The 16,843-nt window shown below is 35.6% G+C and overlaps 1 protein-coding gene across 1 annotated transcript; it reads right to left on the bottom strand.

Annotated features, from left to right (window-relative positions):
* Positions 1-1,879: 1,879 nt before the first annotated feature.
* hcls1 (hematopoietic cell-specific Lyn substrate 1) lies at positions 1,880-15,204 on the bottom strand. Its single transcript, XM_028449685.1, has 17 exons — positions 15,126-15,204; positions 13,065-13,145; positions 12,918-12,991; positions 11,213-11,336; positions 11,035-11,145; positions 10,905-10,959; positions 10,724-10,834; positions 9,932-10,042; positions 8,463-8,573; positions 7,955-8,065; positions 7,680-7,735; positions 7,544-7,613; positions 6,896-7,041; positions 6,724-6,837; positions 5,747-5,900; positions 3,484-3,546; positions 1,880-2,470 (listed from the first exon to the last, which is right to left on the bottom strand). Exons 2-17 carry the CDS (start codon positions 13,143-13,145, stop codon positions 2,334-2,336), a joined length of 1,629 nt encoding a protein of 542 aa, XP_028305486.1. The 5' UTR covers positions 15,126-15,204; the 3' UTR covers positions 1,880-2,333.
* Positions 15,205-16,843: the final 1,639 nt, after the last annotated feature.

Here is a 16,843-nt window from a genome sequence, read left to right as displayed (position 1 = left end):
ATCAGAGACATTTTTAGCCACATTATTTTGTTTTATTCAACATAATTCATATTTCTGAGTGTGATCAACCATTCTCAATGTGACGTTCTTTTAGTTTCACTTTGTTCCTCGTAGCCGCTTTTCCTTTGATTTACATTTAAACCTTGTGATATATGATATTATATCAGTGGAAAGTGTAATACATGTGGAAGTGCGTCTGATTGTCAAAACAAACATGATCACCTTTCCTTAACTCCTCTCCTAACACCTTTCCTTAACCCCGTGACGTCATCCACGGGGTTACGGAAAAGTGGATAGGAAAGGAGATAGGAGGGACTATTCTTGGCGCAGCTAAAGTGCTTTTATTTGTAGCTTTGCCTTAAAATAAACTCTATAAACTCACTCATGAAGAAGTTGTATCTGATCTGTTAAAGAGACTGAACAACACAATTCAGATTTTCACTCTGTAAAAACGTCATAATATAGTGTTTGAACAACATCTCATCAGTGCTACAGAAGCTCTGTGGGAAAAGCTGGAGCACTGATTCCAGGGATTGTAGAGTTTTAAACATCGTAGGTTAATGACAACTTAATGGTTTCTAATACTGGTAAATATTCTGGCCCCTAGTGGTGGAATAACAGTGTTTTTATTATGATCTGGAATGACGTCATCAAGATAATTTATATTAAGTTGGTCAAAATTTAATCAATAACCCATTGTTATAAATAATTAAAAAGGAACAGTCAGAATAATCCATGTCAGTCCTTACACATGGTTTTAAATTATATTTTTTATTTTGACACTTTTTTTTTTTTAAATGATGGTTTTCTTTTTTTATTATTTATTTTTGTTTTCTCACAGGAGTTGAAAACTAATATATTCAGAAAAAAAATAAAATGAAATGAAGTATTTCTTTACAAAAAAAAAAAGGATGTGGAAAACAGAATTTTGAAAAAAAAAAATTGATTTTATAATTGCCGACAGAGTTCAGAGCGGTTTTGTGTTTTTCATGAATTTAAATCAGTTACATATGATAGTGAAGAACATATTCAATGTTTTTATGCATCAATTTGTAAAATAAATAGGATATAAAAGTTAAAATTTTACATTTTACCACATTTATAGTGAATTACAAACCCGTCTTCTGAAATTAAGTTACCATCTAATGTATATCACATCTCCTCTCTGGACTTTTGAAATAACATTTTAAAAGGATTGTGACTACATTATATGATAATTTACATTAAATAATCACAATTAAAATGTAAGTTTAGAGTCCCATAGAATAACTTGTTTGTGTGTGTGTGTGTGTGTGTGTGTGTGTGTGCGTGCGTGTGTATCAAACTCATTTTAGTTCAGGGGCCAAAATATGGAGCAGTTTGATCTTAAGAGGGCCATAGATTTTAAGTGGAAAAATTAGTAATTTCAACATATTTGTGCCATAGTTTACTTTGCACTTCTACGTGTATATAAAATACTAAATATGTAAAAAACTGACAATATCCAAGGAATAAGTGACAGATATCAGTCCCAACAATTTCTATTTAATTAAGGAAAAATTATGTAATAATTTGAGGAAAAATGAAGGATTTTTTAGTTTTTTCAACAGTTTAAAATAAAAAATTACTGCAATTGTGCGATACAAGCATAAGGAAAAACTGTGAGCCCCTGTAAATATTGTTGAGTTTCTTTTACACAATGATTCATGTTTTCACTGTCATTTTTTTTTACTTTGTGCTGCGGCCCAAATTGGATAGTCTAAAGGGCCGGATTTGGCCCCCGGGCCTTGAGTTTGACACGTGTGGCGTAGACGTAGAGGAAAAGATTTCACACTTATCTTTTGATGTCTTCAACTTTGCAGGCGAAGGAAGAAAATGAAGCTCCAGGACAAAATGTGTGTGACTTCAGCTCACTTTTAATAAAGTTATACTCTTATTTTGAAGGGTTCCCCACATCCAGCTGGTCCGTAGCACTTATTAAGTTTATTTTATTCCCTTACGTCAGAGATTTTCCTGCTCTCACTCCACTCTTCCTGCTGGCTTTGCTTTGCGTTAATCACAGGTGAGCTGTGATTAATCACCTCCCCTCCCCCGACCTCACCTGTTCAGGTGGAGAAACTATTTAACGAACCTTTTCTCTGCTACAAAGTCTGTTCCTCATTGTATTTAAAGCACCATTAAGATGTTTTTTAATGGGTGTGCATGTCTTTTATTTATTGGCAACACATTAAATACATAACATGCCTATTATAGCTACTCTTTAACAATCAGTAAAAGTGGATTTGTTTGTAATAAAAACCCTGAAATTGCAATGATTTCCACATGTGGCGTAACATCTGGGGAGGTTCACGTTCTCACTGCAGTAGTTCAACGTAGGCGGCTGGAAACAGGCCGATGCGTCCCCTGCAGCTTCCTCTCCACCAGCCCTCGTCAATCATCTCTACGTTAGTGATGATGTCATCAGGGTTGAAGGAGATTTCATCGTCAGCCTCTGGAGGATCAGAGAGGAAAAACCACGAGTCAGCAAAAAGTTCGGGAATTATTTGAAATATATCTAAATATTAAACAACCAAACTAAACATTTGTTTCTCATAATATTATGACTTAAATTTCTTGCAAAAATATGTGATTAAAATATTTTTTTATAAACACATTTTATTTTGCATATTAGTATAGTAGTGATGATTAAAAAAAATAAATAAAAAATGGAACATTATAAAGTAGTTTGCCTCCAAAAAACAAAAACATTTAAAATGTAAATTATAGTACTAATTTAAGAAAAGTACTAGAAAATTTAAATATTGTTTGTGACAAAGAAGAATTAAAATTTATTTTAGGTTTGAATATAAAATAATAAATAAATAAAATAAATAAAAATAATAATAAAAAAAATACATATATATTCGAGGCACAAAAATGAAAGGGAAAATATTGCAAACAATTTTTTGAATTGATAATAAAAACTTGTATTTAGATGTCTCTTCGAATAAGAAACTAAAAAAATTCTGGTAAAAAATCATTTTAGATGATTATGGAGAAGGAAAAGAATACATTTAATATCAATCAATCAATCAATCAATCAATCTTTTATTTGTATAGCGCCAAATCATAACCAATGGTATCTCAAGACACTTTACAGTAGAGCAGTCTTAAGGACGGACTCTTCATTTTATGGATACACACATATGCATATATACGTATATGCACATACATATGTATCCCACAGCCAACATGAATTCATCATGGCGGCAAGGAAAACCTTCTGTTAAGCAGCAGGAACCTTGTGTGGATCCCATTCCTATGTAATAGCACATTTAGTGGTTTAAACATTTGTTTGGACATGATTAATAAAACGAGTCAACTTGAGATAATTATGGAAAGATTCATCAGAAAAAATGGATACAAGCAAAATTGTCAGAATGAAAAACAAATGTATTTTTGTATGTCAGGTGTCCCGTTAAATTTTATAAATACCAAGGTTGTCTGCGTGTGTGCGTGTCTCACCTCCCTGATAGTCGTACAAAGCCGCCGCCCTCAATCCACAAGTCAGATCAGCATAGTCGTTCCCTGAGGAAACATCAAACGTTCACTTTGGGATTAAAAACGTGACATTAGAGCCTAAAGTTATGAACAAACTTGGATTAAATTTTTAGGAAAATTGATAAATGGGACAATTTTTTTGTGAAATTCTGACTAACCAAATAATATATATATATATATACAGTATACATATATATATATATATATATATAATTTTTTTTTTTTTTTTTTTCCCCATTCATTTTCCCATCCACACTGTGGAACTTCTGTAAAATTCTGACATCATCACTGTTGATGATGTCATCAGTCCTACCGATACAGTGACACTGGTATATTAAAACATTAGAACATGTTTGATGACGACATTGCCTGTTCTAAATAAGCCTGTACAAAGAGAGAACAAAAATATCAGGCAATGCGCCATGCACGTTATGCTGAGTCAGCTGAAGTACTACCTAATACATTTAGTGGAGTCATTGTACCTGTTTGAACAGTAGCAGTCATGCTTCGCTCAAAATCTAGAACTGTTGAGCCGAGAAGGAAGCAGAAAGCAGAGCGTAGCAACAACAGGCAGGAAGAGGCTGCTCTGTCAGAGGTACGTCCAGTCTCAGCAGCTTGTTTTTAAAGGGATCCTCCACTGTTTTTACACATGTACTTTGAAATGTCCTTATTAGATGATCTATACCTAACAAAACGCATTATTTTGCACTATATTTGTTTTATTAACTTTTAAAACTGGGACTACTTTTCCCTGTGCTCCGCCATGTTGAAATGATGTCATTGGTGACGTGATTTAGTCCATTGAGTTCTATATCAGTTTAAGGATTCAGGATCATTTAGCAGCTTTTTCAGTCAAAATTACAACTTGTGCTTCTTTGGGTTGCTCTAAAAATCAGTCAAACTTAAAAAAAATTGATGTAAACCTCTTTTGTTTACTGAGAGATGATAAAATAAAACCGTGACCTGAAAAAATCTGTGGCCACAGGGGGCGACAGTTCCCTCTGCTGTTTCATAGACGCCATTAAAGGTGCGGTTTGCAACTCTTATAAAAGTGACTTTTTGTCATATTAGCTAAAGCTGTCACTATATAAGGACAGCTTTACATTAAACTAGTAGTTTGTGTGAAAAAAAACAGGCTCATTGAGCCCCGCCCCCTGCTGCTCCTGCAGCCTTTGGCAGATTGCCAAAATGCACCGCGACCGAGCAAAAAGAACCAATCAGAGCCAGGATTGTGTTTGATGGACTGTCTGACAGCTGATACTCACAGGCCCCACCCCTTTCCGGTGGCTGGAGCGCCGTCTTTTTTACAGTGTATGGTCTGGAGGAGTAAAAGATGTAATTGGTGACTTTTCTGCTTGAAAGGTAATTACTGCTGATAGATTTACATTATGTTTGATTTGTGACACTGTGTTGCTGCTGCTGAGGTGTGTGCACATAGAGAGAGAGAAGCGCTGCAGTAATGTGCTTTTAACAGAGCATGTTATATCACTGTGATGTTGCTGTCGGACTAACGTTTGCTTGTTAGCTCCTCTGAGGGAGGGACTTTGGAAAGTTTGGAGGCAGGGCAAGAGAGCAGTGGGGAGGGAGCGGGAGAGAGGGATCTGAGAGTTGCGAACTGCATCTTTAAGGAGAGAAGAAGAGCTCCATGTGCATTAAATAAAGGCAACCAGGATCCGGATTTTAGGCCACATTTGTAAAAACAGTGGAGGATCCTTTTAACGAGGTAAAATACACAAAATAGGGGTGGAAATCACAATAGGGGTGGAAACGAGCTGCTTTGCAGAGGTCTGCGCTCTCCGAGTGCTTTTCTAGTTATTATATGTCAGTCCTAGAAAAATAGTTAAGAAACAAGTTTGAACTAAAGTTAATACTTTCTTAATTTGTTATAATTTGAAAGTTGTTTGTTTAATTTTTACCTATGTACAGTTTTCTATAAACTAGAAACCTAAACTGACCTTCAGATTTTTTTTAATCAATATTTTTTAATCGGAGCTAAATTTAACGTAAGCTAAAAACTTTTGGAACAAGCAAACTTTTTACCCAACAACTTTTGTGTTGTTGTAACAGCACAACATGTAGTAAGGCTGCGTCAGCTAACAGCTCAGCAAAATTACAGTAAAAAATGTGCAACGACACCCACATTTTCTGGGCTAGAACTGAACCAGTTTTCATGCTTTTATTCACTAAATGAACATTTATTTTGACAGTTTGAACAAACGTCACTGACCTGTGGGCTGAGAAGGAGGAACAGGAGGCTCAGGAACCTCTTCATATTCTCCTTCGTCTTCCTCAGGAGTCTCAGGCACAGGTGGAACGTCGTGGGTGAGGAAGACGCTAGCGCGAGGAGGAAGAGCTGGAGGTTCTTCATCCTCTGTCGCCTCCTGTAAAACATCACAGGTCACATGGTTTGATCAACCTCTGATCACAGTGATTGAACCACTGAGTCTCAAAGATGGTGTCAGACTTTACTTGTGCTTATTTGCACTAAACAGTGCTTCTCAAAGTGTGGGGCGCGTCTCCCTGGTGGGGCATAGAGGTATTACAGGTGGGCCTTTCTGAGATCAATAACACTAAACTAAACAGCTACACACAAATACAGTAATAATGAGAAACAAAAAAATATTAAATTATTAGACTGCATTAGATATAGACCGTGAAGAAAATGTAATGTGGAACTAAAGTGCAAAAATAATGATTTAAAATTACTGAAAAAATGAATTTCCTTTTTGATTTTCTTAAGCTTTTTGCCACATATTGCAAACAATGTTCCTTTATTTCCTGTATTTTTGACTAATTAACTATTAGTCATTAACTAACACGTTTAAATTTGGTTTTCATTTAGTTTTTCGGTTTTAATTTATTCATGAAATATGTTAGTTGCATTATGAAATATGATGTTACTTGTTCCCTGTTAGTTTATTTATTACACTCAATTTAATTTTTAGTTTTCTTAAGCTTTTTGTCACATATTGCAAACAATGTATCTTTATTTCCTGTATTTTTGACTGTATTGTGCTTTTACATTTGTTTTTAGTGTAATCTAGTTTTTGATTGATTATGAAATATGACGTTACCTGTTCTGTTAGTTCAATAAATGTGAAAATGTGTTTGTGTATTTATCAGGATTATTTGGGGGCAATGGGAGCAGGTGGGGTTCAACCACTGCACTAAAACAAAGGAAAAAGCTGGAATTATCATTATTACCACATGTGGTTCTGGTTCTTCTGGTTCTTCTAGTGTGTGTTGGTCACTTTCTGTCGGACCCTCGTCCATCTCTGGAGTCACATCTGGAGCAGCTGTTGTGTGGCTCTCCTGCTCCTGCAGACGACGACATTTTAATGTCACGTTTAATGTCGTCATGGTAACGTCTCCTCACCCTCTGTCGTCGTTGGTCCTCTCGTTCTCTCTGTTCCCTCGCTCTCCTCCTCTCTCGTTCTTCTTCTGCTCTCCTCTGGTTTTCTTCGTCTGAAGCCTTGGCCAAGTTCTCAAAGCGAGCCTTCAGTCGTCCTGCACCAGCACTCGCTTCACCAACCAGACAGCATTAAAACCATGAGTCAGCATTTATACTGCACTTCATATAATCCAATATATAGAAGAGTTTCAGGCAGATTTAGGCAACTGACGGCCCGGCGTTACTCCCAAAACACACGAAAATAACAAAAATAATATAAAAATCAATAACTGAAATACACAAAAAATTACTCTAAATACATACACAATGACATAATACACAAAATGACTCCAAAAAGCATACAAATTAAAAGAAGAATATACAAAACGACTACCAAAACAAACAGAAATAAGAGAATATACAAAACAATAACTAAAATATACAAATGTGTCTAAAAAACATAAAACATTACATAAAAATACACAAAATGACTCCAAAAAACATAAAATATTACATCAAAAGCCACAAAATTACTCCAAAAAATATGTAAAATTACATGACACTAATTGTATTATTCATTATTGACGGACAACCATGTTAAACCTCTGAGACGTTTGAACAGAATAAACTTACAAGCTTCCAAAGGCTGAGTTTTCTCGTAGGCAGACGATGGAGAGTCAATGTCTGAGAAACCTGCTGCACTCTGGGAAACAATCAAAGTTAATACATTTGAATGGTTTTACTGCACAAATAAAATAAGGATGCACACCTTATCCATGCGGTCCGTTTGTACTCCATAACGACCCCCGAATCCTGCAGAATAATCTAAACACAGATTCATAAATAAATGATAATATAATAATTTAATGATAAATTACACAACAATTTCACTATTATTACAACACCTTAAAACTGTAAATACATTCTAAAAAATACTTGACTGAAAATTGAAAAAGAAACCAATCAAATAAAGAAATGATGTGTTTTATAAAGCCTATCATACAAGAACTATGATTAAACATGCAGGTTTTGGCTGTAACTCACCTTTCTGTGACTGATGTTTCTCTGTCTCTGCTTGATAATCGTAACCCAGAGCTACTTTGTCCACTTTCTCCTTCTCCACCCCGTACTTTCCTCCAAAGCCCTTTGAATAATCTGAAGGAGAGAAACAATCAGAAAAAAACTATTTTTAACATCCAGAGTCATTGTTTGACAACCAAAGCTCTATTGAGGCATTGTTGCTGAGTCATAGTTGTGTTGCTGAGTCATAGTTGAGGAATGGTATACTGAGTCAAGGTTTGACCACTACAGACTACTGAGGAATAATTGCTGAGTCATATTTTGGAAATTATAGCATTACTGGGGAATCATGGTTTAAACACAACAGCCTACTGAGGTATTTGTTGCTGAGTCATAATTTGAAAATTACAGCATACTGATGAATTGTTGTCGAGTCATTGTTTGAACACCACAGACTCTATAAGGGATTGCTGCTGAACACCACACGCTAACGAAGGATTGTTGCTGAGTCACCACAGCCTACGTAACTCACCTTTCTGTGACTGATGTTTCTCTGTCTCTGCTTGATAATCATAACCCAGAGCTACTTTGTCCACTTTCTCCTTCTCCACCCCGTACTTTCCTCCAAAGCCCTTTGAATAATCTGTAGGAAAGAAACAATCAGAAAAGTCATTGTTTGACCACCACTGACTACTGGGGGATTGTTGCTAAGTCATGTTCATGTTGCTGAGTCATAGTCTTAGTCACAAATAATTAGAGGTCGACCAATATTGAATTTTCAAAGGCCGATGCAGATACCAATTATTAATATTTTTTTTAATTCAGCCGATGGCCGATATCTAAAGCCGATTTTGGAAGCCGATATTTGAGGCCGATATCCTTTTTTTTTATAAAGCAGATTGATTATGAAAGACAGTTGAAACACTCATATGATAAACATTTACATATTAAAAATTAAATTAAATACACCAATAGAACTCTTAACATTTATTGAACTTTAAATATATCCGCACACAACCAAGTATAACAAAAAGTACAGGACGGGTAAGTAGCGGTAAAGCACGACAATATACAATGTGCAAGTAGTCGGTTTAAACTATTTCAAGCTTCTTTCTTAAAGTATCTAGTAATTAAGTTCACATTTTTTTTTAAATATACAATCAAACAGTAACCTGAAAAGTGGTTAGGATAAGAATATTTGATCAGGCACTATAATATTATGTCCTTATCCTATTATATCGGCTTTTTATATGTAAGCCTATTGGCTTCTACCGCTCCCATACACATGCTATAATTATTGTTACTTTTTTTTGTTGTATATTCATACATTCGAATGGATGTTTTTTTAATGTTCTTTCTTTTTTCCTTTAATGGCTACTCTAAAGTGCTAAATAAATTTAAAAAATTAAAATGAAAAATCGGCTGACGGCCGATTTTGAAACAAGTCCATATATCAGCCCGATATATCGGTCGACCTCTACAAATAATAACTGAGTCATAGTTTGAACACTACAGCCTACTGAGGGATTGCTGTTGCTGAGTCATGGTTTGACCACCACATGCTATCGGATAATTGCTGAGTCATATTTTGAAAATTATAGCATCCTAGGAATCTTTGTAGAATCATGAATTGAGCACAACAGCCTATCAAGGGATTATTGCTGAGTCATAGTTTGACCACACCCTACTGAAGTATAATTGCAGTCATAGTCTGAGCCCTACAGCTTACCAAGGGATTGCTGCTGAGTCAAGGTTTGACCACTGAGGAATAATTGCTGAGTCATATTTTTACAATAATAGCATTACTGCAGAATCGTGGTTTAAGTACAACAGCCTACCAGGGTATTTGTTGCTGAGTCATAGTTTGAACATTGTAGCATACTGAGGAATCGTTGTGGAGTCATGGTTTGAACACTAGAGACTCTGTATCAAGAGGTTGCTGCTGAACACCACACGCTAACGAGGGATTGTTGCTGAGTCACCACAGCCTACGCAACTCACCTTTCTGTGACTGATGTTTCTCTGTCTCTGCTTGATAATCGTAACCCAGAGCTACTTTGTCCACTTTCTCCTTCTCCACCCCGTACTTTCCTCCAAAGCCCTTTGAATAATCTGTAGGAGAGAAACAATCAGAAAAGTCATTGTTTGACCACCACTGACTACTGAGGGATTGTTGCTAAGTCATGTTAATGTTGCTGAGTCATAGCCTTAGTCACAAATAATAACAGAGTCATAGTTTGAACACTACAGCCTACTGAGGGATCGCTGCTGCTGAGTCACAGTTTGACCACTACATATTACCAGAGAATAATTGCTGAGTCATATTTTGAAAATTATAGCATGACTTGGAATCTTTGTCAAGTCATGAATTGAGCACAACAGCTTATCAAGGGATTGTTGCTGAGTCATAGTTTGACCACACCGTATGGAGGTATAATTGCAGTCATAATTTGAGCCAGTGGTAGCTGTTCCCCCTCAACGTTTTCGAAGCCAAAATATGGCGCATAGGGTGCTGCCATCTTGCAAATTTGAGTCTGCGCAGTAGGGTGAGGCGGGAGGAGCCCTGGTAACACGCCCCGCCCATTTAACGTACTGCCCTGATGACTTACGCAGCCCAGCTACGTTATAGTTTGAACATTACAGCATACTGAGAAATCAATGTCGAGTCATGGTTTGAACACAAGAGACTCTGTATTAAGGGATTTCTGCTGAACACCACACGCTAACAAGGGACTGCTGCTGAGTCACCACTTGTTGCTGCTGTAAATGTTGATTGTAATAACTGTAACTCACCTTTCTGTGACTGATGTTTCTCTGTCTCTGCTTTATAATCGTAACCCAGAGCTACTTTGTCCACTTTCTCCTTCTCCACCCCGTACTTTCCTCCAAAGCCCTTTGAATAATCTGAAGGAGAGAGTTTAACGAGAACATGGAGGGAGAAGAACATCTACAGAGTGAAGTTTTTGGAAGTTACCTTTCTGGGATCCATGCTGTGTCACCTCTCCTTTGTATTCAAAGCCCAAAGCAGACTGCACACGTTACAGATGAGAAAGGAAAGGGTTAAACTGAACAAGCTCTATCCCTGACTCAGCATTTCTGCTCACCTTATCAACACGATCTGTCTGAACCCCAAACTTCCCCCCAAAGCCTTTAGACGCATCTTTCTGTGACGAGTGATGTTCAACCTGTGCAACGTAGCTGTGACTCAGCGCCACCTACAGGCAGAGAGGAGAACAACATCAGGACTAACAACAGGACACTTGTTCACACACATTTTCTCACCTTGTCCATTCGATCTTTCTCTACACCGAACTTCCCTCCGTACCCGTACGAGGCTTTGGGTGTTTGTTCTTTCTGCTTCACCTGCTCGTGCTCTTTGGTCACTTTGTTTCTGAGCTCAGCAACACTGCAGTAATCACATCAAAACATGAGCAAGCAAACAAAATATCCTCAGTTATTTCATTTATTAGTTATTATTACTTTGCCATTTTTTACTGTGTGTCTGATAGAAGTCTTTGTGCATATGTTGTTTGATTGAACGCCACTGCCTACCACAATTTTGTTCCTTTATCATGGTTTATTTATAGTTGCTGAGTCATAGTTTGAACATCACATCCAACCACAGCCCACCAAAAAAAAAAATTATTAGTTTTGGTTAAATTATTGTAAGTCATGATTCAAAAGCTAACGCCTACTGAGTACTGTTGCAGCATCATGGGTTGCACACTACAGTACTGTTGAGTATGGTTTACTACTCATGGTTGAAGTATTGTTGCCAAGTCATGGTTTGTTGCAGAGCCATAGTTTGAATATCACGGCCTGAGTATTGCTGCTGAGTCGTGATTTGTTCCTTTGTCATGGTTTGTTGTGGAGTTGTCTTTTGCTGAATCATAGTTTGTTACTACATCATGGTGTGCCTATTGTTATTGTTGAGTCATGGTTTGTTCCTTAGTCGTGGTTTGTTGCCAAGTTTTGATTTGTAGCCGAGTCGTGGATTGCCACCGAGTCATGGCTTGTTGCTGAGTCGTGGTTTGTGGCTGAGCCATGGTTTGAATATCACAGCCTGAATATTGTTTCTGAGTCGTAGTTTGTTCCTTAGTAATGGTTTGTTGAGTCGTTTTTTTTGCGGAGTCATGATTTGTTGCTACGTCATGGTGTGAATATTGTTGTCGAGTTGTTGTTGAGTCATGATTTGTTCCTTAGTCATGGTTTGTTGCCAAGTCGTGATTTGTTGCCGAGTGTGGATTGTCACCGAGTCATGGCCTGTTGCTGAGTCATAGTTGATGCCTTAGTCGAGGTTTGTTGCTGAGTCATTGTTTTAACTCTACAGCCTTTCTGGGCATTAGTTATTAGGCATTGTTTAAGGCTTTTTGCTGAGTCATGATGCACATATTGTTGCTAAGTCATGATTTGAACACCACATCCTACCTGAGTATTGTTTCTTAGTCATCGTATAAGATTTCTGCTGAGTCATGACACACATATTGTCGCTAAGTCATGGTTTGAACACCACATCCTACCTGAGTATTGTTTCTTAGTCATCATATAAGATTTTTGCTGAGTCATGATGTGAGTAATGTTGCTGAGCCATGGTTTAACACCTTACATGAAGATTTTCTGCAGGTTTGAAATCAGCTTTGATAAAATCAATAAACATGTGAAAGAGTTTTCAGGGTCTTGTTGAAGCTGTAAAGGTCAAACTGAAATGAAGTAAAGTTTCATTAAATAAGTGGAAATAAAACCTAAACGTTTGTAACAATGATGATAAGAAAGAAGACGAGTCGAGCGCTGACGCTGAATTATATTTTCCATATTAGGAGAGATCTCAGAGCTCACTCTGCTCTCACTTCCTCTTCCTGTTTCAGACACAGAAACCACAGAGCTGCACTCACTGCTCGTGTCACTAACGTTTGGACCAATAGGAGCGAAGCAGGAGGGAGGAGTTTGTACGTGATGCTAACTTTCACCTTTAGAGGTGTATTTATACCTGATGTGCTCCTTCCGACCCGATCCCTCAATGGTTTTGGCCCCCCACCTCTGCTCCTGCTCTGAGACGTCGTTCTGTAACAAACGATTCACCAGCTTCAGAACAAAAGCACCAGAAGGAACGATTCAGATTAAAAAAGGTTTTTACCTCAAAGTCAGGGTCCGTCTCCCAGTCGTCCACTTCACACGCCTTCACGCTCACATCATGACCCACCATCGACTTCCACATCTGGGCTCACAAATACCACAGTGTCAATTTCCTCTGGCTTTAAGAACAGAAAACTCTAAAAACTCTAGGGCAAGTGTCAAACTCAAGGCCCGGGGGCCAAATCCAGCCCTTTGGAGCAGCCAATTTGGCCCACAGAAGAAAGTAAAAATAAAAGAGAAAACATGAATCATTGTGTAAATGAAAATCAACAATATTTACAGGTGCTCACAGTTTTCCAGGTGCTTATATCATATCAATTGCAGTCATTTTTAATGTTAAACAGTTGAAAAAACTCAAAATTCTTAAAAATTCTTTAATTTTCCACTAGTTATAACATAATATTTCCCTAAATTAAATGGAAATTGGTCACAAACTCTGGGAAATTTAAAGTGAAGATCCTGCTGGGACTGATATCTGTCACTTTGTGCTTGGATAAGGTCAGTTTCTTACATATTTTGTATTTCATGTATACGTAAAGCTGTAAACTAGAGCACAGTAATATTTAAATAACTTCTTCTTTTCCCACATAAAATCTTAAGATTAAACTGCTCCGTATTTGGCCCCTGAACTAAAATGAGTTTGACAGCCCTGCTCTAGAGTATTTAGTAAAAAAAAACTGAAATCTGACTGTGAAATATCTTTAATTATTGTCACTAAAGTGAAGTTTAGTTTAAATAAGGCTGAGCTTAATGTATTTTTAGGCTCATTTCACGCGGGGCAGAATGGGCGGAGATCAGCTGACTAAAACGCTCTAGGATTGGTTGATGTGATCCCATCCTTAAAAGGTAATATTATTACTTTATTGTAAATGCAGATAAAAGACAACTTTAGTGTTTTGTTGTGGGTTTTTATCATTTGTTTAAAAAAAAATACAGACGTTTTTTTCTTCTAACAAAGCTTTAAATAAATGAATGAATCAATGAGTAAATAAATAAATAAATTAATAAATAAAGTAGTAAATAAATAGTAATGTGTCTCATTTCATCATTTTAAAGCATTTTTAAGCATGTAAGAAGTCTTGGGTTTGGTTCTTTCCTTGGATATTTCTGTGTGTAGTTTGCATGTTCTCCCCATCGTCTAAAAACATGTATGTTAGGTTAAATAAAGCCTCCTCTAATCACTGACAGGAATGAATCGACGCTCAAAACAAACAAAAACAAACGGCAACACAAAATGTGCTCTGACTGACAAATCAGAATCAGAAAAAAAAAAAAAAATGTTATTAATCCATGTGGGACATTATGGTTCATCACATTAAATAAATCATAAATAACTTGAAATGTGATAGAAATTATTAGTACAAATAAATGTTAAACATGAAAAGGTTCAGAAAATATATATATTTAAATAAAGATAATAAAAATATTGTCTAATTTAATTTATTACATATTGCATTTTATTAATAAGTATTTATAATGAGATGGTAAATACATAATAAATACAGTATATTATGAACCTATGCCATTGTGATTGATTGATCTCCATTGTGTGATATATAATCAATTGTAGTATATAATAATGTGTGTAACAAGGTGATTAATGTTCATATACATAATATATATATCAGAATCAGCTTTATATATATATATATATATATATATATATATATATATATATATATATATATATATATATATATATATATATAATTTAAAACACTGCAGTTTGCAGAAGCAACAAAAAGGAAGTGAAGTTCATTTCCTCACAAAGGGGACTTTGTTTTGAACAAGACTAAACTACTAAAAACGGACTAAACTGCAGTATTTAGAGCAAGGAAAACTAAATAAAAGTATCCTCAGCATGTGTTTACAAAGACGAAAATACATTTTTACTGTTTAGAAGTTTCAAATATCGACATTTGCTCTTTATGTTTGATTGACGGTGCAGTTTCACTCTGGGTTTAATGTAACTACTGGACAATTTAAAGTGAAATAAGAGACAGTTTGTGTCTCTGTGCGTTAGAAAGAGTAAAAATAATGAAAAAGTAATCCCGTTACTTACCTTTCAGTCTGTGTCGTAGACGATGTCAAGTCTTCCTGATGCTGAAAATAAAAAACGCTGTGAAAGACGAAAATCAATCAAACGTGATTTCGTCCAATCAGTGGATAATTGTGAGATGGGGGCGGGACATAATGTTATATGAGCCAATCAGAATAAAGAGGACAGGTTTTTGGGGCTCATCCATAAAGTCAGCAAAATGATGGTCCATTGTTCTATGAATCTGTGATAAGCACATTTATTGATTTATCTGAATAATATCCACTGTTATCCAGGAACGTTTAGTATTATTTAGGCTATAGTATATAGTCATCTTAAAGATGTAAATCATTGTTTTAATCAGTAATAAAATGGGTTAAAAGTGACCAATAATAATAATAATGATATATATATATATAGCACTTTTTCAGTGCTCAAAGACGCTTTACAGGGATAAAAAAAAAAATGCAGGGCATAAACAATAGGTAAAAATACAGAGGCATAAAAAGTAAGTAAAAACGCAATGTAATAAACAATAGATAGACTACAAAACATAATGGCTATACATTAAAATCAGCCCGGAATAAGTGGGTTTTGAGGTGTTTTCTGAAGGTGAAAAGGAAATATGGTGGAAAAGGTGGTGAAATGGGGTTTTAAAAAAAACACAGAAATTGGTTAAAAGTTGAAAAATAGAGTGGCCCAAAAAAGAGAAAATGTGGTAAAAAAAAGAAAAAAGGGTTCAAACTGTCAATATTGGCTAAAAAATGGCAGAAATGGGAGAAAAGATGTTTGCGTATGTAATTTAAAAAGTAAGAACAATTAGTTTAAACTGGCAAATATTGGGAATGACAATAAATTGGTCAGCATATGCAACATTTAGTTGGAAAAGTGGTGGAAAGGATTTAAAAGTTCCCAAAAATGTATTTTAAGTGGAAGAAATGTGCAGAAAATAATTGAAATTTGATGGAGAAGTGTCAGAAATGAGAGTAATGTAGCAAAAATGCATTAAAAGGAGCAAAAATGTGGCAAGAAAAAGTGATGAAGTAAGTTAAAATATGGCAAGTTTGGTGTAGTTGCAGAAAAAGAGCAAACATTTGCACAAATTGGTTCAAATTATTTCTTGAAGGCATCTGGCAACCTCTTCTCAGTGTCATTATGGGGTCATGACCCTAAGATTAAAAAGCCCTGGTTTAAATAATCAGATATATGTGCTAGGGGTAGATTTCTGAGCCAATAACTTCTATTAATAAATAATTACTACTTGCAGAAGCCTTTAATTCAACTAAAATTATTTGCAATTTCATTAATCTGTGTCTGAAAACACATAAAACATTAATACCATTGATTTAATCCTGACAGATGATAAATGTAGTCAACTAAGACAAAAATTGATTAAAAAAGCCTGAATTTGACATTTGGGGTCAAACTTAATTTAATTTAGTTTTAACAATTGGGTGCATATTAACAGCTTTACACTAATGTAAAAATAATTACGTAGATTATTGAATTATATCAAAGTAAGAACTTGAGTAAAGTAACCTTCTGTGACTGTGGTTTGTTTGCATCATGAAGCACAAATACCAATAAATATAAGACAATAAAAGGAGGAAATACGCATATTAAGAAGTATTTATTCTTTTTTTTTTAAGAGAAAAACTCCATTAAATGAGTAATCATCATTTATTTGTTTAGATATCTGAAAATGTTTAATCATCAACAATAGAATATTCTAATTTTGCCTG

This window comes from Gouania willdenowi, chromosome 6 (assembly GCF_900634775.1).
Source record: "Gouania willdenowi chromosome 6, fGouWil2.1, whole genome shotgun sequence".
NCBI classification, from domain to species: Eukaryota; Metazoa; Chordata; class Actinopteri; order Blenniiformes; family Gobiesocidae; genus Gouania; species Gouania willdenowi.
The sequence above is the reverse complement of the archived record's forward strand: the minus strand, read 5'-3'. Positions and strand labels throughout refer to the sequence as shown.

What these genes read in the sequence shown, in the direction of transcription:
- hcls1 (XM_028449685.1), bottom strand. Translation starts at nt 13,145, where the DNA reads ATGTGGAAGTCGATGGTGGGTCATGATGTGAGCGTGAAGGCGTGTGAA. An exon ending in AGGACCAACGACGACAGAGG is followed by an intron (nt 6,838 to 6,895) that starts GTGAGGAGACGT and finishes CGTCGTCTGCAG; the next exon opens with GAGCAGGAGAGCCACACAAC. An exon ending in AAGAACCAGAACCACATGTG is followed by an intron (nt 5,901 to 6,723) that starts GTAATAATGATA and finishes GATGTTTTACAG; the next exon opens with GAGGCGACAGAGGATGAAGA.